We start from the raw sequence: 26,075 nt of genomic DNA on the forward strand, positions 1-26,075 counted from the left end.
TGGAATCTATTAAATCTTAATATCTTAAATATCAGGAAATATGTACTTACTGATTAGCAAACTGGCATGGGTGGGCCATCGTCCCACTGGGACAGGATTGGTGTCACTAACACAGAGCCAATTTAATGACTATTCAACGATGGCAATAAGGGGAACCATCTGACAAGACGTGAAGTTAATAAACACGAATTTTTTTTTTTTTCCCCTCCACAAAATCGTTAAAGGTAAGCACTTTGTGGCCCCAACTGCTCTTGCTGAGTGGTGAGAGCTGCAGCTTCCCCAAAGTTTTTAGGTGTCTCCAGCCGCTAAATGCTTCACAAGGGCTGTCCCAAGACTTGGTTTACGTGCCTGCAATTCCTGGTACGGAGGGAAAATCTGTAAGAAACCGGCTGTGACTGGGATGGTTTTGGCACAGGACCGGGCACCCTGCTCCTAGCTGAAGCCGAGCGAGGCGGGCGGAACGCTGGTGCGCGGAACGCTCGGCGCAGCTCCTGTTCCCAGGCGGCAGCTCTGAGGGGACCGCGCAAGGGGACGCACCGGGTTGCCCCGCCGCGGTCACGATGTGGAGCCGCGTCCGTGGCTGGGGCGGCGCGGCCGGGGGCTGCTGTCGCTTCGCCGCGCGGCTCCTCGTCGGGCCAGCGAGCGGCCGGGAGACGGTGGGGGCAGCGCGGCAGGAGCGGAGGCCTCACAGGTACCGTTGCCTCCCCTAAATCCTTCACCGGTGGGAGGGGGGGAGGCTTTCCCGTGGGGCCGGGCGGTGTCCGCGGCAGCGTCGCCCCAAACTGCGGCCTTTTGAGGGACGGGGCTTGCTCAGCTCCGCGGGGAAAGCTGCTCCTTTTCGCCGCAGGTGGGGCCGGCCCGCCGTGGGCGGGAGTTGCTTCGCCGCGGCCTGTGCTCCGAGAGCAGGTTGCCGCTCTTCGCCTTTGCGTTAAAACGGGGGCCTCGTGTTTTAGCGATTTTCTCCCGTGGCCGTGGCACCTGGACCGGGCGGTGGGGGGGGTACAGGGCCTACCCGGTGCCGTGCTGTGCCCTGCTGAGGCCGGCCCGCCGCCCTGGCTCCAGGGTGCCTCGGGGTTTAAACCCGCTCGGGCAGTAAGGAGGCCAAGCCCGAGTCCCTCTGTCCTGCTGGGGCTGGGTGCTCTTGACACCCGTGGGCAGAAGTCATTGGGAAAGTGAAATCAAGTAGAGGGGAGTGGATTGGGTTGTTTCTCGTGTTGCTTTCCACGTTGTCCTTCTCACCTGTGGGTGGTGCGAGCGATAGGCGTGTGTGACCTGAGCACGGCTGTACAGGGTACATCAGCAGAGCCGTGCTGCCTGTTGGCAGGGGTACGTGCCCAAAGCATTGGCTAAGAGTAATATTTGGAAGTTCGTTTTTATTTTTATTAAAAGATTTTAAATGCTTTTAATGAAAAGTCAGTTGTGTGTTTATTTTTTATTGTTATTATTATTTCAAAGCTCCTTGATATTTTTGGACAAGCTCTGATACTGTGATAGTCTCATGTATAAAGCAGCTTGGTTTCTTTTGTAGCTGTGTGTGCTTTCTAAGGCTAGGCTTCCTGGCAGAAGACAAATCTGATGGTAGGTGAAATACAGTAATGCGAACTGCAATCTGTTACTGGTTTTAAAAGTTTAAGGTTTGCAGTCTTGCTGTGTTTTTCTGTAAGCAAAGATCTCTGAATGGATAAATAGTATTAAGGAGCATGCAGCCTGAATTAATGAAAAATGTCTTTGAAGAAGATCTGTGGAGAATAGCTTCTGTGTAAAACAGCAGGACTCCTGCTGTCTTGTCAGTCATGTGGCTCTGAAGCTTTCCTTAAATTTTCCTGTTGCTTTTCAACACGGAAATTTAGGGTTTAATGCTGGCAGTTTAAGTGCAGAATGTCTGAAGTAATAATGTGGTGCCTCCTAATACTTGCAGAATTTTCTTTTTTAGCCAGAGAGAGGTGTGTGTGAGGGGGAGGAAGTATTTCAAAATTCTTTCAGATCTGTTGAAGTGTTTTATTTTGAATCCAAATAAATATTTAATTATAAGGGATTTTTTCTTTATTTTGGTAACTTGAAGGTGGTTTCTAAACAAAAAAGTAGTTGCGAATTTAAAGATTTAAACATTTCATTTTAGAATGTTAAAGTTCTTTGAATTTTATGGTAATTTTTCCAGAGGATGTAGTTGTGTCTGTGTTGCAGCAATATCTGAAGCAGCTCCCTGCTGTCCCTGGCTTCACATCCTCACCTCCACCGTGCTAGTTTTAGCATCTTTGCAGTGATGTGGTAAACGAGGTAGAGGAGCTGTTCCATATGAAAAAATAACCAAAATAAATTTTTTGTTTGTTACTGGATTATCTTGCAGTAGGATCTATTTCCTCGTAAGGCTGCACGAATGCTTGGCTGCTATATTGCAGGACATAGGGAAGGAGAATGTGATCTGTAGTAGTGCCACAAGTGTAAAACAATGTGAAGCTAAATGCGCGTGTGCAATCTTTTTTTCAGGTGGCTAGGAGTGATCTCTTTGTTGCCTCATTTTAAGAGTTAGAGTGGGTGTTCTACAGTACTAATAAATTTAAGTATCAGGTACCAGTAGATTCAAACTGTCAGTCTACTACCTAATGCAGGGATACTTTAGAAGTTTTAAGTTCCTAGATTAAAAACAATTTATTTGTGGAGGAAATAAAGTTGTGTATGTGATTTTTGTGATGAAGAAACCATAAATAATCAAGAGTTTTAAATACTACTTTAGCCCTTCTCAAAAGTCAGAAGGTACATGTTTGACATGTACTTAACATACTTGGTTTGCAGTCAGTTAGGTGTAGACAGTTGTAATTGATGGTGTTTTTTGTTGGCTTACAAAATTTAGCCTTGGACCCTGTTTGTAACTTCTGATTTTTTAACATACTTATTTATTTTTTAAAACTTTGTGTATCATCTAGCAAAATACAGAAACTCTTCAGCACAAGCAATGTGCTTTCTACTGAGAAAGATGAATCTACCGCTTCCAAAGACAGCACCACTGAAGTGGCATCAAAGAGTCAGGAGAGTACAGCAGAAACACCAAAGCAGAAGTTGTTAGACATTATTGGTAACATGAAAGTAGAAGTGAGCTACAAGAAGAAACTCCAACAGTTAAAAACACGTGAGATCAAAAAGCAAACCACAAACAGGCTGGAAGGCCTGGACAGTGAAGGTAGTATGCTTCAGAAAACTACAGAAGACACCCAGCGGTAAAGTATAAAAAACTTTTCTTAGCCCGTTTTTTTTTGTTGTTTTGGTTTTTTTTCCCCCAATTGTTTTTTTTTTTTCATTATCTATGACAAAATAAAGCATCAAATGCTATTTCCAGATACGGAAAAGAATCTTGTAAGGGAAGGTAGTGTAATGTAGATTGCATTAAGTCACAAGGGAGAATCCGGATAAAAGATGTTGTGTGCTTTCTACAATATGTAACCTTTTTCCCACAGGTAGCACTAGCAGCTACCTGTGGGAAATTATTTTAATGAGAGGGGGAAAACATTGTTCAGATAAAATACAATAAAGCTGAGGAAAAGGCGGGGGGGGAAGCACGAAACCCAAAATTAAGAATAGCATCATGGTTGTTGAGACTTGCAGATGGCTCCCCCACACATTGTGTTTATGATCTTGCAGGTCTGTGCTGCCTGTGGTCTTTGGCCACTTGAATACAACAGTTTGTCAGTGTCATTTAGCAACTAATACTTAGTGCAACACAGGGCAAACCTAGCCTTTCCTCTGGCTGCCTGCACCCCCTTTTGGGATAATGTGTAACTGTAACTTCTGAGTTAAGGCAAAAAATGACAGTACAGAAACAACAATTTATATATATTATAGCTTTTATTTTTTCATATTTTCATATTTGTTGTGTCTCTTACAGAGGCAAGCCTTTAAATCCAGAACTGGTGGAGGCTGCTTCTGCAGTTGCATCTTCCCTACCACGCGACAAGAAGCAGACAGAATCAGAACTACTTGCACAACTAAGACGACATGAAGAAACCACAGATAAACAGAAAAAGGGGGGAACTATTAACATACGGTCTGTATATTGACTGTTACTCTCAGTAATGTTTGAAATACTGATTTTTGCAATGTCATCTTGAAGGCGCCTGGGTTCTGTGTCGGAAATATGGCCCTAAAAGATACATTTGACAGGTTATACTTGGAATTAATGAATAATGGGAACGTCATTGGTCTGGTTGTACCAAACTCCCTAAATTTTGCCGTCCTCATTCTAAAATGGTTTTGCAGAAATGGAATTGTTTTCCTGCCCAGATCATTTCTTTCTTGGACAGGCTAGCAAAATAACAGGTCGGTCTGGTTTTTTTCTTTTTTTTTTTTTCTTTTAGGGTTTTTTTGTTGTTGTTCTGGGTTTTTTTTTCCCCCCAAGCTTCTGAAATTCTCACACAATGGATGGATTTGTAAATGTTGCAGACGTTCTGTCTGGACTGGTGAATTTTCATGACAGCTCTGCAGAACTGAACTAGAGCAGCTCTATTTATAGCCCCACCCTTCCTTTCAAAACTTTCTAGTCAATCCAAGAAACTCATCTCTTGGCTTAACTCCGTTTCCAGTGTGGCTTTCAAACAGATGAGAAACATTTGTTTGGAAACTGAAACAGTTGTGCATACTGCTCTTCTGGGTGATGGCTAAAGACAGATTTTTTTGTTCTCTTTTTCTTCAGCTGGTATTCAGATAACTAGTCAGAAAATAAGGCATTAAATCCAGGTGAAATGCTGAACTAAACAGAAAATTGGATCTTCAGCAAAATTTGAATGCGAAACCTTCATGGTTATCCTTATGTGGCATGAACTGCAAGCTGCTTATCATCTTAGTTTTAATTTATTCTGTGAAAATGAATTTGTCCCAAACCAGGATTTAAGTTTGACCCGTGAATTATTTGTAGGTTGCTCTAGGGATCAGTAAAGAATCTGCTTTGTATGTTTATCAGCGAACTGCAGAGTAGCCAACAAACTAATGATGTTTGTGGCTGATGTCTACCCTTTATGGGAGTGAAAACATTACAGATGCTTGCAAATAGATTGAGTTAGATGGTTGCAAATAGATTGGCAAGCACAATGCTCAGTGAATAACTGTTTTAAAAAAAAATGCATGCTGTTCAGAAGTTGTGAAGGGAAAAATGAGAAACTGCAAGTTTTCCTTTTAGCCTGTATTCATGACTCTCTTTACCAAGAGTGTTAATGGTGGTTGTGGAGAGCAGAATGAAATTCTCTCCAAACGTGAAGTCTGTGCTATTTGAGGAGGAAGTATGGTTTTAGGTAGTACACACAAACATCTCCAAAGGCTCTATGTGTGCTCCGTTTTCATAATGTCCTCTCAGCCTGAATATAGGAGATCTTGAGAACTTGACAGTAGCTTATCTTTCCATAGGCTTTTGGAGCCAAAATGAATAGTTTTAAAGGTTAGAGGTCTGGCTGTATTATGTAAAACTGATATGTTTTGACATTTTGTTTTGTTTTGGTTTTGTGTGCAATATTACAAAAAAACTAAAAGACACTTACTAATGTAAGGAGAATAAATAAGGAATATTTTATATAAAGAATATGTTCATTGAGCTATTAATTACCAGCAAGGTTGTTCCATCTCTGTCACTGGGGTTATTAGAAGAGCGGAGCACATAAATGTCTTAATAATGGCATCAGCTGTGGGCGGCCAACTTAAACGTAAATGGAACCTACTTCAGTTTTTGCTAAGATGTTGGGGGACCATACTGATACTGACTGAGCTAATATATGCAGTAGCTAACCTCATATGGGCCTGCATCTATTCCTTAATGTATACATACTCTTCTGTCAATGTGGTTGGTCTGCCTACTGGCAACAAGGGCTTGCTCTCCTCACCACCCTTTGCACCTCTCCTGAAGTGCTTACCCAGCTGTGGCTGCTAGGAAGAAGGCAGGCATCTAAGGAAGTTGTAGTCAAAGGAAAAAGGCTTTTTTTCCATTGAAAGAGAGTTTAAATTCCTCAGAAATTTAAAATCTGAAGTCCCTGCAACTGTACAGTGCCTCTATATAGTTGGTCGATGGGTTAAGATGTGCTATTACGACATTTTATAACATGCTTGTGGATGAATCACTATGGTTAGAAAAATGCATTTTCCTCAACCAAAACAAGCCTTTTTCGTTGGCTAGGAATGTCATAGCTGGCTTGCTCTGATTTGAGTTGGCAAGTTCTACTTCCTGAGGCAGCTCTGTGAACTAGCTTGCTTCTACCTGGGAATAGATGTTAATATTTTTTTATTATATGCCAGAAAGAATCACAGAATAGTTTGAGTTGGAAGGTAACTTTAAGGGTCATCTAGTCTAAGCCCCCTGCAACTAGATCAGGTTGCTCAGAGCCCCGTCCAACCTGACCTTAAATGTCTCCAGGGATGGGGCATCTACCACCGCTCTGGGCAACATGTTGCAGTGTTTTGCCACCCTCACAATAAAGAATTTCTTTCTAATATCTAATCCAAATCTACCCCCCTTCAGTTTAAACCCATTACCCCTTGTCCTGTCCCTACACTCCCATATGAACAGTCCCTCTTCATCTTTCCTGTAGGCCCCTTCAGGTACTGGAAGGCTGCAATTAGGTCTCCCCGGAGCCTTCTCTTCTGCAGGCTGAACAATCCCAACTCCCTCAGCCTGTCCTCATAGGAGAGGTGCTCTAGCCCTCTGATCAGCTTCATGGCCCTCCTCTGGACTCTCTCCAACAGCTCCATGTCCTTCTTGTACTGGGGCCCCCAGAGCTGGACGCAGTACTCCAGGTGGGGTCACCTCCCTCGACCTGCTGGTCGCGCTGCTTTTGATGCAGCCCAGGATACAGTTGGCTTTCTGGGCTGCAAGTGGATGTTGCTGGCTCATGTCCAGTTTTTCATCCACCAGCACCCCCAAGTCCTTCTCCTCAGGGCTGCTCTCAATCCCTTCATCCCCCAGCCTGTATTGATACCAGAGTTTGCCTGAACTAGGTGCAGGACCTTATACTTGACCTTGTTGAACCTCACAAAGTTCCCGTTGGCCCACTTCTCAAGCTTGTCCAGGTCCCTCTGGATGGCGTCCCATCCCTGGGGCGTGGCAACCGCACTGCTCAGCTTGGTGATGTCTGCAAACTTGCTGAGGGTGCACTTGATCCCACTATGTCATTGATGAAGATACTCTGTTTTTTTCCTTAATAGTTAGGTAACAGTTTGAAACTCTTACCAGTGGATGAATTTTCTAGAAAGACGAGAGACTCCTGCTGATTTTTGTGTCTGAAATGTTGGTTAATAGCAACCCTTCACAGACTGAGGTGAAGTTGTACTTTAGGGTTTCTGATCAGTGTTAAAACTATTGATTTTAAAAACTCTAGCAGAAGATGTTAAAATGCTTTTAATATATTAGAAAGCAATTAACTTTATTTATACATGATTATTTTGTTTTGGATTTTATTTGACAAGAGAATATGGTCAGTTTTGCACTTCATTTTTTTCCATAAAGGTTTCGCATTCAGTGTACACATTTTAAAAGCCAATATATATTGCTCCATTATTTAAAACTATTAAAAAATGAGATGCCTTCACAAGCAGTAGAGCCATATAATGCTGCAAAAAATTGAGCTGCTGTTGTTGAGATTTAAGGGGGTATGAAATAAATTGTACGTTTTCAAGATCTCTTGGTTCGTCCTAATTTTTTTTTCCAGGATTGCGGCATGACCTCCAGAGGTCACTGTTGTACGCAGAAGTCTCATCGCCTTGTTTTGTAGACAGCGTGAGGACAGTGTGTTCACTAGGAAGGGAAAATATTAACGATACAGGAATTTATTTTTCTCAGTGTGGGATGAAGTTTCACTCGATGGAAATTACAACAGCACTATACCAAAATAGAATCAGCGGCACTACAGGTTGAAATTTCAGCTCCTGTTTTGGGTGAAGAAGTAAAGTAATTCAGAGCTTAGGCTAAAATATATTCCAAGCTCCTCGGGTCTCTGTTTTTAGTGTTATAATTATTGATTGCTGATCAGGAAGGAGAGAGAATCGGTGTTTGTTACAAAAGCTCTACCTCTTCCCATTTCTGGATGGCAGAAGTATCTAGGAGCTTACTTTTTTAACCTCATGTTGTGACATGAGGAAATATCATGTAATATCTAACCACTGTAGGTACACTGAGATTGGAGTATGAATTTGTAATCTGATGTTTTTCATTACAAAGACATTAAAAACATCTTTGTAGTTTTATTTTTAGTTAATACGGGGCACTTTTGATGGAGTGATGAATATTGCTGCCAGAAATGTTCATATACCAACAATGGGGTGACATTAGGACTTGCCAGTGAGAAGATGATGCCATTGACTGCTTGTTCTGATAGCTTGGTAGCATAGTCTGTCCAGACCTACTGTGCAAAACCATAAATAAATCAAGACTGGCTGTGAGAAGAGCTTCTCTGAGGAAGCTTGACTCCCCTGTAGCACGGGAACGCTCCAGCTTTGTAGGTCGCAGCCAAGCCAAGCAGTTGGGCTGGTCCGTGCATGACTGACCTTAGGAATTATCTCCCTTTGACCTTCAGAAGTGTGTCAAGCCTCTGGCCCAACACCAGCTCACTAATGCTAGTAGGCACTTCATAGAGTAATTTCTAGTGTGAGCTACACAACTGATCCGAGATTATTTTAAGATTAAAGAAAAAACAAAGTGATTTAAAATTTGTTTGCAGATGCCCTTCTTTCAGAGTAGGTACTTGAAGCGCTATGCTATTCTTGTTCTGCCATTTGAAACCACATCAAAGACCGAAGAGAAAATCCTACTGTGTTGCTGTGGCAATTAGCTTTTACAATTTTCCAGAAGTTTTCCTTCCTTGTTAATAAAATCTCTTTTGACTTAATCTGCCAAAAACACAGTTTGAACTTCATTCAGATTTTCATGAAATGGATATGCAGTATTTTTGACTTGGCCTATTTTTGGGTTTTGAGACCATATTTTTCTCTTAAAACTTAAGCGCTGTAAGTTTGGATGACTGCATGTTGCTGGAAGCAGGTGGAGGAGAGGATAGCTGTGAGGAAGAATTATCGACTTGGTCTTTACCAACAACAGACTTAACAGTTAAGGGAACTAATCAGCAGAGGCAAATTGTTGCCCTTTGCATTCAGAATGAGCTGCAAACTGCTCCAGAAGAGGTCAGAGCATTTGTTCTTCACATATGATTTTGACTACAGAATTATGAAGGAAGATGTGGTCTGTTAATTCTGTACTATGACAATGCAACACAGCAGATTGTAGTGGATCAGGAAAGGTGACCTACTTATTAGGGTGGCATGACTGACCCATGTCAAGCTTCCTTTAGGTCTGTAGCAGCACAGTGTTGGTTCCCATCCAAAAACGGGGTGATTTTTACCTCCCTATTTCAACGTATTCCTTGTATCCAGACAAATTCCTTGTTTACTTAAGCAAAATATACCTAATGCACTCTGTAAATATTGGTATGCAGATATATGAAATTTGTCTTTTAGTTGGAAACTAAATAATTTCAAAGAAAGCATTCATTGTAGATTTACTAGGGTAAAATAGCACTTTTAATCAGTACAGAATGTAACAAATGAGGTGGTTTAAAAAGTAGGACTTGAATGTTTGATAAATTAAAAATGGGTGTATTTTGTGAGGAATCTATCATTCTGTCTTACAGAGGCTTATGAAACCAATTGAGAATAGAGTTTCTGGTTAATACATGACAAACTTCCTTGCTTTGTCAGTTTGTTGAGTTTTTACATTCATCTTTTTAATTTCAGCAACGTTATTTCAGAAATGGCAATTAAAAGGCAGTCTTCAGCTCAGAGAGGTGTGTGGATATCCAATCGCATTTCCTTAGAGTTGGACGAGGATGGTCAAAGAACCAAGCCTGAAAGACTCTCACCTCAGTCTTTTGACTCCAGAAGGTATTTTTGTTGCGTTCCCTTCCAATAGGAGTGTGCAAAAAAAATTACAAATGGATCATATTTAAACTTAGTCATACATACTCATATTAACATGCTACTTCAGAGCTTAAAGAAATTACTTATGTGTTTTTCAAGAAAAGTGCTGTTAGCATTGAAATGAACTTCTGTGAGAACACATTAGTTAATGTTAACCAGCTAATCAAGTAATGTGCGCTTTATAATATTAAATTTTAGATAATTAAAAATACTTGGCGCTGAAATGTAATTGTGTTTGTTTAAATTATTCTGGCTTATGCATAATACAATTTTATATCACTTTCTTAACTTTTTGGGAAACGGAAGCTTTGAAGGCTTACTTTTGTCTAATGGAAAACTTTGATAAATGTTCCATGCTTAGAAAAGTTTCATCCATTCTGTTGGGGTTTTAAAGAGATTTTTATTTTTTACCACCTTGTTGCAACTGATTAGTCGTTCTGTAATTGATTTTTCTGTTGTCTGTGACATTATAATTGTCTATGAAATGAACTTTATAATTTACATGATGATTTCAGGGTACTCCTTAAATTTATCTTGCTGCTGGTTTATGTGGCCAGTCTATTTCTTAATGAACTAAGGAGTGCTCTTAGATTCTTATTTTTTTCCCCTCTTGTAAGCTATGCTTTTTTGCTTGCGGTCTTTTGATTCTCCCATGGGAGCTCATCATCACATTCCTTCTTAGTGTATTCTTTCTCTAGCAGTTCTGTTTTAAGTAAGATTAACTTCTCTAATCATTAATTTAATTTGCAAATTAATCTCCTTTTCTTGGGGTTAGGAGCTGGAAGTTGAGGGAATAATTTGTGTTTAGATTGATAATGCTGAAGACAGAATTTAGATAACTAAGAAAAAAAAAAGAAGCATAAATTTATGGGTGAGTAGATGTACAATATTCTGCCCTCTGGCTGAGACATCTATATCAGTTTATCATAAACAGAGAATTGTGACGTCCCATAAGGAACAAATTGGAACATATGCGTTAAGCCATGTAGATCATGCAAAAACCTCAAAGAAGTGGCTATAGCCAGTCATTGGAAGAACTTCCCCTGCTTGCTGAAATTCTTCTGAGTAATTTCCTTGTTCTTGAACTACTGAACTGTTAAGGTGTGTTAGGGAAGTATCTCTTGGGCCTCTTCAATGGTATAAGGCCAGTAAACAGCGTTTTCTTTTCCTGATGCAAAGCTTGTAAAAAGTGCAAGAGCGGCTTCTTGTAATGGAAGTTGAAGGGAGGAAGTGGAACAAGGTTCTAGACCAAGCCCTCCTGACTTAGATATTTCTGTCCTGGGATTTTCATTCAGCTACAAGCTGCTGGTTTGAGGAGCAAGGAAATTGACTTTATTATCAGTTGCTGCATAGGTTTGCAGATATTTTTAATCTGGGGATAATTATCGGACAGAGTTGGTAGTCACATGAAAGTAATTTTGTTATTAGGCTATGATTCTTTACTGACTATGAGAAATACTTTATTTAAGGTTTGGTTTAAAAGCTTTTCAAAGTTTGAAAGAATAGAAATAATATGATCTAGAAGTATAAAACAAAGACCTGAGCTATTACATACTTGTACGGTGTATATTATTTTATATCTTTGCTAGACTTTTCATTTATTAACATACTGCAAAGTAAAGAGAATTTCACTAATGTTTGGGAACACTTACTAAATTTATATCTGAGAAGCTGTCTTGCCCTTTGTGTGGTGAAACTGTACTTGGTATATAACTTCAGGAACAGTACCTTAAAATAGTTTTAAAAATTCCGGTAATGAGCAAACTGTCTTCAGTTTCAGTCCTAAATTTCCTCCTGCATCCCTCAAAATCTAATGGGTATCCTTATCTATTGATAATATGACAATAATGGGTTAGGAAGAATAAAAAAATTAAATGGAGTTAGTAGATTTCAATGAAATTAGTGATGTTGCTTTATAGTACTTTGAACTAGTCATTTTAAAGTAAATGTTCTTCCAAGTCATGCTTGTATCTTTGGCCAATGTTATTGGGAGTTACACACAGATAGGAAAATATAATCCTAAATCAACATTCTTTTAAGGCTCTGTAATTAAATTGCTCTGTGCTGAAACAGATCCAGGGCAGTTACATCAGTAAAATGTAATATGACAAGAGCAGGTTTGCAGAAGTAGTTGTGGTCATCAGAAATCTGCAGTTAATCCAGAGAGGTGAAATTTTAAGGTCAGGAAGGGCGAGTATTGCCAGCATAACAGTGAATATGTAATAACACAAAATAGGAACTGTTAGAGTTTCAGTGGAAACCTAGAAGACTGTATGATTAAAGGAATAATTTGTTCTAAAGTTCAGTGTGTTCTACAGTAAAGACATTGGTTTTTCTTTGTTTCCATTTATAAGAATGTTTATTTTGACTACTTGTTGAACTCTTGGAATTTTTTTTTTTAATTTTTAGTATAGGTTTATCCTAAAGGTAAATATGATTAAAAATAGAAGATCAGAGTGAAATATTTTTATATTCAGAAGAGAGAGCTTCAGGGTGATGCTATTTAAAATATACAGATATGCTTTGAGTGTTTGCCATATGGCAGAGAAGGTGGCTGTGTAATCTTCCAAAAAGGCTATTTATGTCATAAAGCAGGAATTGTTTGATTTAGCTGTTGCTTTTTCTCTTCCTGAATTGTGCAATATTTTTTACAGGGAAAAAACCCAAATCACCAGATTCATTTTTAGTTGCAACTTTGTAAAATTACTTGAGTACTGTGGTTTGATATTGTTTAGCTTTGTTCAGATTCTTAAATATTTCAGCAGAAAATGACTGCAAATGCAATGTTTGATTTATGCTCATTCTTTCACACAGAAATGTTTTGGGAAGCTCTGTTACGGATGAATAATAGTCATAAACACTTTCTCTGGTTAAAAGCCTGAAGATTTAGTGAGAGTCACTATCTCTCCCTTTTTTTCTTTTCTTTTTTTCCCATTTCTCCAGAGATCTGTTAGTTCATGAGAATATTTTGTGCTTTTAAATTTGTTATCTGGCAATGTTGTGAAGTGTTGTGAAATACTAAATACCGTTTTTCTTTTTGTTTATAGAAGTCTCAAAGTAGGAAAGAGGCTTAATATCTTCACTAAGGCTTCTACAGAAGCAGAAAATGCACTGAAAACAGGTTAGTGGAAATTAAATAATGAAAAACCTAGTGAAGCCAAGAGAATCAGGAGATCCACTGTTGTGGAGACTTGTGACCTGTTAACTTCCTGTTTTCAGACCTATAAAAAAATGAATAATGTAACTCTGATTTTTACTAAGCAAAACTTGCATGCAGTGTAATAGACCAATGTTTTCTGTACTAATCAGGACATTCGGTTACTGAACTTGAAGGGTAAAACTGGCTTTTTGTCAATAAAGCCAGTCTGTCTTCTGTGAGTGTCAAACCAGCCTGGAGAATGGGTATGTTGGCTCCGGTAGCTTATTTGGTCAAATTGCAAACTTGCTGCATTCATTTTATGGCAAAGAAACACAAGGCTGTGATCCCAGGGGGGAAAAAAGTGTGCTCCACAGGTGGATAAGCATAAGCAGGGTAGAAAAAACCCAAGACCATGGATTCGATTGCTTTGTGGCCTTCTCTTGTTTAGTGCTGTATACGTAGCTTGAAAATTCCTGTAAATGGCTGACAAACGATGCCTTGCTTTACGTACTGTAAAGCTCTTCATATATGTTTAGAATCATAGGATCATAGAATGGTTTGGGTTGGAAGGGACCTTTAAAGGTCATCTAGTCTAAGCCCCCTGCAACTTGGTCAGGTTGCTCAGAACCCTGTCCAACGTGACCTTAAATGTCTCCAGGGATGGGGCATCTACCACCGCTCTGGGCAACATGTTGCAGTGTTTTGCCACCCTCACAATAAAGAATTTCTTTCTAATATCTAATCCAAATCTGCCCCCCTTCAGTTTAAACCCATTACCCCTTGTCCTGTCCCTACACTCCCATATGAACAGTCCCTCTTCATCTTTCCTGTAGGCCCCTTCAGGTACTGGAAGGCTGCAATTAGGTCTCCCCGGAGCCTTCTCTTCTGCAGGCTGAACAATCCCAACTCCCTCAGCCTGTCCTCATAGGAGAGGTGCTCCAGCCCTCTGATCAGCTTCATGGCCCTCCTCTGGACTCTCTCCAACAGCTCCACGTCCCTCTTGTACTGGGGCCCCCAGAGCTGGACGCAGTACTCCAGGTGGGGTCACCTCCCTTGACCTGCTGGTCACGCTGCTTTTGATGCAGCCCAGGATACAGTTGGCTTTCTGGGCTGCAAGTGGATGTTGCTGGCTCATGTCCAGTTTTTCATCCACCAGCACCCCCAAGTCCTTCTCCTCAGGGCTGCTCTCAATCCCTTCATCCCCCAGCCTGTATTGATACCAGAGTTTGCCTGAACTAGGTGCAGGACCTTATACTTGGCCTTGTTGAACCTCACAAAGTTCCCGTTGGCCCACTTCTCAAGCTTGTCCAGGTTCCTCTGGATGGCATCCCATCCCTGGGGCGTGGCAACCGCACTGCTCAGCTTGGTGATGTCTGCAAACTTGCTGAGGGTGCACTCGATCCCACTGTCTATGTCACTGATGAAGACATTAAACAGTACTGGTCCCAGTATGGACCCTGAGCGACACCACTTGTCACTGATCCCCATCCAGACATTGAGCTGTTGACCACTACTCTCTGTGACCATCCATGCAGTTCCTTATCCAGCAAATTCACATGCTAAAACTCATGTAAGAAAAAAAACAACGGCAAAACAGGTATGACCCACCTTCACATACGTTGAATGGCATAGCTCTGCAGAAACAGTCTTAATGCCTCGTAAAGGGGATAGCTTTCACGCATGAAGACTCAGCTTTACTACAGACTGGGTTTTAGCTAACAGGGTGTGAATATGGGCCAAGTCAGTTAAAGAACTACCTCTGTTTTCTTTCTGAACAATGAAACTGTGCATTGTTAGCGCTGATCTTTAATACGGTGATTTCCCTAAGCTATTCTGAGACCCTTTGGAAAAAAGAGTTTATTTGGGTGTAGTGACTTAGACCTATATATAAAGCCTGCAGCTGCAGAAGAAATAGTATTCCTGTCTGATATCTTAGAAAATTATATGCGTTTGTTTCCATTTCAAGAGTAGGAGAGTTAGTTTTTGCCAGATTCTAGCTGAGTAGTTTTCTCCCTTTTTTTACACTTGAAACTGCAGGGAGAAATTAATTTGTTTACTTAATTTCTGTAGTAAAAAGTCAGATAGTGCTATTTGCTTGTTTGCAAGCAGCTGTGAGCTTTCTGAATGCAGCCACCTCTGTGGTAGACTATGAAAGTTGCTTATTAGAATGAAATTAAATTTGTTATTTTTTAAGAGGGACAATTTCCTGAAAATTGGTCCATTTTGCATATAAAAACATAATGAATGATGCAGTGTTTTTTTACCTATTGACAAATGTGATGTTCGAGTAACTGGCATTTGAGTTGAATCAAATTTACTCAAGTAAAATGGTGAGAATTTAACCTTTCTTTTTTGCATGAGCACAACGCAGACACAACGGCCTATAGTAGTCACCCTAGATAAAAAAATTGACATATACTTTTTTTTTAACACGAGACTGGATTGTGTACAAATTGTGTAAGAGAGCAAGCGGACTTTATTGGATTTGTAATTAGATATTAAGAAATAAGTTTCCAGCTTTTCGTGGTGTTTCCTTGTTTGATTCCACATAGCCTTGAGGAAATCTACGATATATTCTAAGCCAGGAAGCTTATTCCTTGGCTTATTGACTAAGCCTGACGACAAAATATTTTTTTGCATTAATCTTGGGAAGTACCAGTGTGGTACTTGATATCTTGATTAACTTGCTTTCACTTTCTTCGCTCATATTAGTGGAGATAAGAAGTTAAAATATTGCTTATACATGACAGAAAAGCAAGTTCTGTGTTATGTATTGAATATTTATTTTGAAAACCTGAATGTTAACTGGAAAGTAAATTGGCATCCTGAAAAAAATTATTCATAACTGTTAACATAAAATATCAGTAATTGTTAACATAAAATATCAGTATTACTTTCTGTTTCACAGAGGTGAAAAATATAATGTTTATCACCTCTACTGCAAGCTTGAAAAAATGAGTTTCTGCTTTCTTATAATAGAAGATTTATTAGTAGTGCATTATTAGAAGGTATTCTTTAAGATGTGAACAATAATTTCATTCTGGTATGGTTTATCATGTTGTCTTTTATTTGTCTTTTATTCCTGCCTCCAGCCCTCAAATCAAAGTAGGCAGCTAGGGAGTATAGTTCTGGGAAATTTCCTTGCTAAGTAAGAAATAATTTGAAAAAGTATCTTTTAATTTAACACAAAAAATGAAAACACTTTTCGGCATGTAAAAATACTGTTTGCCCTTTCATTTTGTTTTTTCTTAAAGGAGGGGAGATATATTTTTTTTTTAATCCAGTTGAATTCTAAGCCACTGAGCCAAAGATGAAATGATATCTTAGTTTCAAACGAGTAGTAAAATAATAGCTGATTGGCCATGATCCACTTCAAATGGAGTGTAATATTTGAATTTACATCAAGCTCTCTGTCCCAAGGAGCTTAGGGGTGAACTGATAACTGGGGGGAGACAGCAAAAACAAAGAGGAGCCCAATTTACGCCAGCTCATGAGACAGCAGCCCAAGGCACTCCCAGCAGTTCCTCCCTGTCCTGTGGTAACAGCTTGTTCCCTCCACTTCAGTGATGCGGTCCAGTCTGGGCTCATGACCAATTCTTCTGGGTGGAGGGGCAGGAACTCCGTAAGAGTAACTGCTGCTATATGAGTACATGTTGGTTAAAAAAAAAATTAAAAAAACCCAAATCACTATATGCATCAGGAGAGATTCATCCTTAAGAGGACTGTATGACTTCGGGAGAAGAATAGGAAATCAGGATTTCTCAAGCCCTCAAAAACTGGGACACTTAATGAGTGTTGGGGAAGGAATTGCCATCATTTGTAGATTGAGTTGTCTCCCTGAAGGAGAGTATAGTTGTGAAGTACCTGAAGACTCCTGTAGTAAGCAAGATTCCTTTAGCAGGGTGTACCAGTCAAGTTCAGAGTTTGTCGTATGTACAATTTGTGAAAGACAGAAAGAAAAAAAAAAAGATTGGAAAAACTAAATTACTGCTGTGTGTGAAAGGCTTAAAAATAAATTGTCCCATAGGACTTCAGAATACGTTTTCACCAGACATTTGAGAATTTAATGGACTTCCACTTCAACAGAGAATTCTCATTTGAGAAAGGTGATGCTGGCATCTATGGTAGAAAAATCTGCACAGCTGGAAGTATTGTCTTTGTAAAGGTTAATGTTAAAGGACTTTGTTTTAGCTAGTGAGAAGTCTTTGGCATGCTGACAGATCTTTACAAAATTTCTTTTTTAGTATCTTCGCCAACAATTTGGGATCTGGAATTTGCAAAGAAGGTTGCAGCAATAGCTGCACAGCCTCCCCGAAATGGTTTTGAGGAGATGATCCAGTGGACAAAAGAAGGAATACTGTGGGAGTTCCCAATTGACAATGAAGCTGGTATGTGCACTGTTAACTTCTATTATCTATCTATGTTTATCTTTTTTGAGAATTAGAACATGTTATGACCTTTGACTGTTTTAACGTAGTGTTTCAGCTATGAGTCATGCATTTGATAGTAAACAAATACAACTTTCCAACTGTCCCAAGTCAGAGATGCTTCAGATGAACTCATTCTGGCGCTCCTCAGGTGAAGCCCTGCAGATGGTTTGGCTGATCTGAGGACTGGTGGCTGCCAAAAAGGGGAGAACTCCTTCCCTCTGCCGTGATGCTTTCAACACCAAAAGGCAATTCAAGTGTATTACGTAACACCTTTTACTACACAACTTCTTTAAGGAAGCTTCTAGCAGAGGACGAGGAATCTTAAAACTGAGGTGTGTGTTTTATAATGCTGATTCTGTTCTTTGGTGTGGCTCACCGACCAAGTGGCTAGCTGGATCTTACTCAGCTATCTGCCAGTTCCATATCTGCACTGGCTGTGTGTTAAACACTTGTTTGCGCCCTTTGTTCTATCTGTTTCATAAGAAAGAACAGTCACAATATTCACTCTGGGAATCTATCTTCACTAGACATCTTTGTGTACTGTATTTACTTCTCTTACCATTTAAAAAGAAAAAAAAAAAGCAGCTCTTTGTGAAGTTAAGCCAGAAGATAGAGACCAAATGTTCAGGAAGGGAAGGAGAACTACAGAAAGCAAGGGAACACTTTAGGAATGGGGACTTCATAACTTCAGGGAGAGTTTGGCTGTGGGTTTTTTTTTTTTTTTTTTTTGAAGACTTTTAAAGACATCAAACAGAACTACTTTAGAATGATTCAGTCACTGAAAGCAAAACAGGTTAGTATCTGAAGCTGGGAGTCTTTGAAAATCTGTCCTATACTGAGTTGCAAGTTGCATAATGTGGTTCATTGTTTCTTAATGTTTATTCTCATCCTATTTTGGCAGTTTCTTCACAGAATTTAATCACTGCTCCCAGAATTGATTTCTTCCATCATGTAGAAATCCGAGTATATTCTAGTCATGTTTTTGCAAGCTTAAAACCACTGCGGCCAATGTTTTTTCTGTTGTTGTAATGTGGCTGGAACCCTGCTGTCTGGGGCCGTGAGTGGACCAGGCGTCTTTGGCGGCCAATGGTTTTTCTGTTGCAGCGATGCGGCCGGAACCGTGCTGTCTGGGGTAGGGTAGCAAATGGACAAAGAGTCTTTACATATACTTAAACAAGAATCTTTATTGATTTGTCCACAAATACTAGTCATGTGGAAAATTCCAGTGGAGTGTTCCAAAATCTATCACCTCTCAGGTTGAAATATCAAGTCAATAAAATCCATCCTATCAAACTGCCAGCCACAAGCTGTTAATCAGGTCAGGTATGTCAAAGCACAGTTAAAAGCTTGAGAACCTCGCTCCAATTATTTCAACATATTATACTTTCAGTAGCTCTGCAAAAGAAAGATGCCCTTTCCCGCTGTTCATTTTGCAGTTTGTAGCAGTCTCCTCCCTCAGTAGGAGGACATTACCTCAGCTTGTTCTGTATCAAGAAATGTGTGGGGTTTTTTTATGCCATGAGCACATGGCTTTAAAAACATACATGTAATTAAATTTTCTATTTAGGAAGCACATATACTCAATTTTAAGCATTATGAGATCCTTTTAACTTTTAAATATAAAAAAGAAAACCGCTTGTAACTGTTTTTCTTAGCTGCAGAGCATCTCTGGTGTTCTCGTTGAAGTGCTTTACCAAGGCACTGTACTGTGCTTTGATGCATGAGGGCAAGGCTGTGATTTTTGAAATTTCTCTGGCCCTGATGCAAACATATGAAACTGTGGCTAGACATACTGACTTGTTGCAGTGACCAGCAGCAGTCTTCTCCCCGCTGCTGCCCTGTTGTCTGCTCCTGCCTACGTGTCCTTTCCCTTCTCTGATGCAGCTGAAGTCAGTTAGGCAGAAAACTATCTTTTTTTGTTTTTCTTACATCTCTCCAACCTCTGATTAATTTTTACCAGGTTAGCAAACCATTAGTATAGCTTGCAAAACATTGTTCTCACTCCTCCTCCTTTCTGCTTGCCTCTTCTAGTAGCTTTAGTTCTGCTCCATGATTTGCTGTGGCAAAAAGTTCTGCCCCTTTTTAAAACTATTTCTGTTCATTTATGCCTTGATGACTCAAATCCTGAGGAGTGCAGTTGTTAAAAAGGACGGTGCAAGTTATTGGTGCTACTTTTGCTTTAGCACCTCATTCTGAGGACCAAATGCTTCTGGTGGGCCAGAGATTGTTATGGCAGAAGTGATAGCTTTAATGGAAGTCTTGGAAAATTAATTCGTCAGTTGCCCCTGATGGTTTCTGTAGGCAAAAGTTTGCCAAGTCCTGTTGCAGCTGTTTTGCTGAGATGCTGTTTCCAGCAGAGAAGCATTGGATCAGTTTGCCAAGAGAGGTGGCAAATGTTACACAGTCATTTTAGGTTGGGTTTGTTTTACTAATTCTGAGTCTATTCCAGGGACCTACTTTAAGGGCGTGATTTTTCTCATTCTAAAAATCCTAGAAACATAAAATTGTTTGGGTTGGAAGGGACCTTTAAAGATCATCTAGTCCAACCCTTCCCCTGCTGTGGGCAGGGATGTCTTTCACTGTATCAGGTTGCTTTGTCATCTTTCACTAGATCAGGATACTTGGTCCTCTATTTACTATGACCGTGTCAACAAGACTCCCTGTAAGGATGGACGTCTGCATTTGAGATGTCATCTTTAAGGCAAAGTTGTGATCTCTTGGAAGGGTTAGTGTTTTAGCTAGAGAAATTCCTCAGACTCTGCTTTATGGTATGTAACAGATTAGAAATACAGTATTGAGAGTGGGTGACTTCTTGCTTTGAGGTTGATAAAGAAAATCCTCTACTGTAGACTCCCACCATGCATGTCCTTCCAAATTAGGCTTCTGAGGACAATGCAAGAGAGGCTGAGGGTCAGGCTTGCTCTTTCCATGCAGCAGGAGTTACAGCTTGCTGGAGGTGGAGTCGTCAGTGAGCGTATCTCACCTAATCAGTAACCACCAGAGGTCTCAGCCTCTGATGCTTTGGGCAATTGTGGTCTCTTTTTGTGATGCACACTTTACTTTTTTGAGGACTGAAATATGTGGTCTAACTGAAATGTTTGGACTTAGTGCTTCATCCCCAAACTGTATATCATGTCTTTGACAAATGGGACATCAAAATACATGATGTAATGGTTCCTTCTGACCTGAATTTTCGTGTGAGACTATAAATGGTTAAATTTCTTTCAGGTTAGAGATGAAAACGGGACAAATTATTAATTAGACATACTCTCTCCCGATACCTTCTATCCCCAAAAGAGCAGCATCCAAAAGGACAGATTTTACTGGCAGTATTATTCAGATTCTTTCAGTAGTGGTTTATTTCTCTTGAATTTTTGTCACCAACGGAAGTACGGAAATCTGGAAAGGATGTTAGCTTGTGAAAGTAACCAGCAGCATCTAGGTACAGTGAGATTCCACCTTCCCTTGGTGGGGGAGAGTCAGTGTGGATGGCATGGTAAAAGGATCATCTCTGAGCTTCTCTAAGTGGCTATAGGTTTCCAACCACAGCAGAAACTCACCTTCTGAAGCTGACATGACCTTTTTTTTTTTTCCTTTTAACATAAAGCAAAAAGAAGGGAGCTTCCGAAGAAGGAAACGTGCTTTCTTTTTCAAGTACAAGGGAGGTAAAGGTGGCGTGTAGCTGGCATTGATAGGTACTCACATATTTCTGGGAAAACTCTGTGGAAAAACTGGATGTATTTCCTAGCTCCTTCGGGTATTGCAGTACCTAAACTCTAAAGCAGGAAAGAAATAATGGTCACGTAACGAACAGGACATACAAGTAGAGAGACTTCTCCATCCCAGTGATGCTCCTCTGAAATGGAAGAAGCTCTTAACACAGGAGGAAGCCTAGGACTGGAGTGCTTCATTGTCTATTTTAATATTCCTGATTTGATGTTGTCAAATAATACAACGTATCCCAGCTAGTATAGGAAAAAATCTGCACTTACATCTATGGAGTAGACTTCCCATTTTTGTCATCTGGAAGTGTTCATACGCAATATTTTTTCTCTAATAACAAACTTTAAGTAAAAGTTGCAAATGTCATTTACAAATCTATAGCAGATTGGGATCAAATAAAAACTTTCATATATCTCTAACTGAAGTAAAATCTTTCACTTGCAAATCAGAATTTGCCTTGTTTTTTTTATCTCAGAATTGAGAACTGCGAAAGCAGCCTTTTTTCTCTATGTAAGAATTTATGTTCTGAGTATTTGTCTTGTGTACACTAGCATCATAGTATGAACAGCAGCAAAGGAAATCTGCAGAGAACAAAAATTTACCACAGGATCTGAGCTCTGTTTGATCAGAGATCTACAATAATCCCTTGTCCTGTTTTCCTGTGGATACTTTTGAATGCATCATCCTTTGCGCTGGTTACAACTTAAAAGTAGCAGCTGGTGAGATACACAATGTTTTTACACTCACAGATTCCAAAAGTGTTAGAAAAACAGTTTCCTGTGCCCATTTGATTGCAATAGGATGTTAAATGATGACTCGCAATAAACATGCAAGTTTGTGTTTAGGTGTTTAGTATTAGATACTTCAGGAGGTTGCCTTTTTTTTTGTTCCAGACTAGCTTGTGTTCCTTAATCCTCTGTGGAATTCAGGCAATCAGTGTTTTCTTAAAGAATTTATTAAAGTGACTACAATCTAAAAGGTGGTACCTGTGATGAATCAAAGTTTTCATGTATTGAACAAACAGGTTTTTAAGCAAGAAGATAGATTTTTTTTTTTAATTATTATTTTTTCCCTGGCATCAGCTTTCAGCGAGGTTGCCAGCCCAAAAGTCGATATTCTTATAAATGAGAGCACAAAATGGATGTAATATCGTAGACAGGAATATGATATATGCTGACATTTTTTGTGTGGAGGGAGAAATTAATGTCTTAAAGTTCTACAGTTTCTTCCACTTCTGTGTTGGTTGGCTTAACTGTGCAAAAGAATTAAAAGACAGAGAACCATTAATGTTACTAATTTAAGGTTTTTTTGCAAGCTAGATGCTTTTTTACTTGTGAAATTCACTGTCATATTATGATAATGACTTTGTCTTTTTTTTTTTTTTGCCCTTCTTTTAGGGATGGAGGATGATGCTGAATTTCATGAACATATCTTTCTGGAGAAACATCTTGAAGGCTTCCCCAAGCAAGGACCTATTCGCCATTTCATGGAACTAGTTATCTGTGGGCTTTCAAAAAACCCATATCTCAGTGTTAAACAGAAGATTGAACATATTGAGTGGTTTCAGAATTATTTTGAGGAAAAGAAGGAACTTCTTCAAGAGATTTGAGACGTAGGAAAGTGCTTAACCTTGAAATGAAGAATCATTATGTCAAAATTGATGATTTCTTATAATGGAAATACTGTTAGTGCATAGTAATCATGTGACCCGAAAGTTGTATTTTAAATAATAAACTGAAAGGTCATACTTTCATGTGTGTATACGTAGGTATTTTTTAACAACGAACGAAGGAGCTGAAAAATACGGCTTTTGTATAATGTGCATTTAAAATTCAGTTTTATCAAAACTGTTGTCTTTTACATTTGAAACTAATCTTTTGACCGTACAAAATACTAGGTCTAATTCCACTGCCTACACCCTTCACACTTGGTGTGTATCTTGACAGGTTTGCTCACCTTTCCCACTCTGGAAAACCTAGAGTGCTTTCATATTTAAAAACTGCTGCAGCTCTCATTTTGAAAAGCTGTCACTGAGATAGTAACAGTTCATTTTGGTAATTCATTAAACACACTGGTATTTGGATGATATTAATCCTTTCTATCCTCCTCTCACTAATCATTTTTATTGGTTCATTTAAAAATTTTTGGTAATGACCAAGTCATTTGAATTGAAAGCTTGTTAGTTCGTCTGCTCAATGAAAGGCTGTCGCATTCCTGGGATGTGTGCACAGCATACAACTGGTGAGTCGTATGAAATCATCCGTTCTGAAGCTTTTACCAACTTCTCATCAGTACTTGTTGTTTGAAAATGGCTCTGGTTGTCAAGTAATCCATAAAGATCTGTGTGATTAGAGCAAGCAGATTTGTGATTGTTCCAATGTTTAGAGCTGAGGCCTCATCTCCGGCATCTGCAGGGCTGGCAAGGAGAGTTGCTACTTACAGATTGCTGTCGTGTGATGCCACTGCTGTTTCCTGTCTGGTCCTCTGATGTCGGTGAAGCGACTTCATATTTTCTAGATGATCCTTACTCTAATTAAATGCGTATTGGTCCTTCGTATTTGTTCAGCAATTGCAATATATTTTACTTACCTTTCGTTAAATTTTCATCCAGAATTATTTGTTCAGTCATTCAGAATCCTCGACTGTGTCTCACTGTTTAATTTTCCGGAGCATTTCCAGCTCGCATACTGTGTTCTTCCTTGTTCTTTCACATTCACTCCAACTCTTTAGCAGCTACTGGCCCTATACATATCTTTTTCTCACATTTGCTTGTAACTGATGCAGGAAGGAGGAAGTTCTGGAATGAAGGTAAACTACTGGCTGCTTGTGCAAACTGATTTTGAATCAAAAATACAAGGAAAGAAATAAAAAGAGAGTTGGTGTTTTTCTGTGGGTTAGAATATTGTTGCAGTGGTCCGCTCTTCTGCAGTATGCGTGTTTGCCTGTCTGGCAAAGGGCAAGACTCGGGCTGTGGAAGGGAAAAGCAGCTTTTTGACTTTCTAACAGTGAGAACAGAGAGGTTCAAATTCTGCAGAAATTTTTAGAGGCTTCATGGCTTTGGAGAGACAGAATTGTATCAAAGTCTCTCCATTTAGTATTAGGATAGTTTTAATTTTTGGTTCAATGCCCAGATATGTTTTACTTCAAAAAATCCAAATTTCCACCAAACGATGATGCACAGGCTGCATACTGCTGTATTTCCAGTCTTTTCTAAAACAAGGTACAGTGACTTTGAATTCACCACGAGCTTTTAGAAATAGTTCCTCTGCGTATTTGTACCTAACCTGCGTTTTGATATGAAAGATAGGACACTCACAAGCTTGGCTCTTGCTGGAAGAGGGTTGGGAGCTTTTGCTGTGTATGAAAGTCCTGAATTTCACCTTGCTGGGAGCGAGGCGAATGTTATAATTTAAACAGATTCATTAGGAGGTCAGTACTTCAACAGGCTCTTAGCAAGAGCTCTTGGTGCTTAGGATCTTTGGAAAGCTGTAGTAATTCCTACTTAGGTGCTTAAATATAGATTTGAGAGTTAACAGGATTTGAATAATCAGACCTAACCGCATATGTACTGGTGCTCACTGGGACTGCTTGAGGCACATTAAGAGCCCAAGTGGCATGGCTTTTAGGTGTGAGGTTTTTTTCTTGGTAGTGCCAAAGGAGTAGGCTTGCAGGAATTTAAAGCATTGCTTACAGATTAGTCACTTGGAAGCATAAAAATCACCTGTTTGCAGCCCAAAGGATAAAAGACGTCTGCCGTTGTTCGGAGCGGAGCCAGTGCTGCAGCTAGTGATTCCTACTTGGGCTTTTCTTACGATGGCTGGTTTTCCCCCTCTTGTAACTGGTTAGGTGGTATTACCTGTAACTTAATGGACTCAGCATTAGGCAAATATTTTAAATAAATAAATAAATTTGTCCTAGGCAAAATAGCATTCGTTACATTCTGTGGTCTCAGATTTCCTTCTTTATGCATGAAGCGTAGGTCTTGTTAATGTGCTGCTAATGCCATACCTCTGTGACACCCCCATTGGAATGTTGTCTGGCTTTGGAGGGGCTGGGCCAGTTGATGATGCAGCCCTGAGAAGAGCGAGAAGATGGAGCAGACTGACCTGGAGCCGTAATTGCGGGAAACGTCCCTGTGCGATTTTTAGATGACAGTTTTTCCTCTGGAGCAGCTACAACGGGTACGCAGCAGCAGGAGAGCGTCTTGTTGAGTGGAGATTGCTGAGCCACTGCAAAGTTGCACGCAGAGGTGCAGAGACTCCCTATTGGCGATGGTGGTACCTGTTGATGGCACTGTGAATGGTGGCCATGGCTTCCCCAGCTTGGCTGCTACACTGTGAAGAAGTCCAGCTCCTTTTGCCCCTTTCTGTCATGCCCAGGTAATCTCCATCTCCCACCTGTCTGGTGCTACCACAGTGGTTTCAGGGTCTCTGGCCATCTCGGAGGAGACAGAGGCACTGGTGTGGGTAGAAGACCTGGCAGAGGGCAGCGACTCCATATTGGCAGAGCGAGGGAAGAAGGGAGGAGTGGAAGGGGCCCGTATGGTTTGTAAAGGTGTAATGGAGAAATTCAAGATGTAACATTCAATATCTACCTCTGTCCCTGTAACTTTTATTTCTGCTTCCCAAGGGCCAATCTCACCCCACAAATGGTGGAACTGATTATCAAAGTTAAGTTTGTGAGCACTTGCTCACAAACAGGTTTGAACTTGGCTCCATGTCTCTCCCCACTAACTGGACAGGTTAGAGATTAGGCTGGAAAACCCCAAACTTCTCAGGGATGGTCCCTTGCCCAAAGGGAAGGATAGGAGTGAGTAGGGTGAAAACCCCATGAAGGGCTCAATA

General features: G+C 40.1%; 1 protein-coding gene across 1 annotated transcript; it reads left to right on the forward strand.

Annotated features, from left to right (window-relative positions):
* Window positions 1–499: 499 nt before the first annotated feature.
* On the forward strand, window positions 500–22,982 carry MRPS31 (mitochondrial ribosomal protein S31). Its single transcript, XM_075741936.1, has 7 exons — window positions 500–691; window positions 2,925–3,215; window positions 3,881–4,039; window positions 9,757–9,903; window positions 12,987–13,060; window positions 17,323–17,466; window positions 22,629–22,982. The coding sequence occupies exons 1-7, from the start codon at window positions 561–563 to the stop codon at window positions 22,838–22,840; spliced, it is 1,158 nt and encodes a 385-aa protein (XP_075598051.1). The 5' UTR covers window positions 500–560; the 3' UTR covers window positions 22,841–22,982.
* Window positions 22,983–26,075: the final 3,093 nt, after the last annotated feature.

Source organism: Balearica regulorum, chromosome 1 (assembly GCF_011004875.1).
Source record: "Balearica regulorum gibbericeps isolate bBalReg1 chromosome 1, bBalReg1.pri, whole genome shotgun sequence".
Classification (NCBI taxonomy): Eukaryota; Metazoa; Chordata; class Aves; order Gruiformes; family Gruidae; genus Balearica; species Balearica regulorum.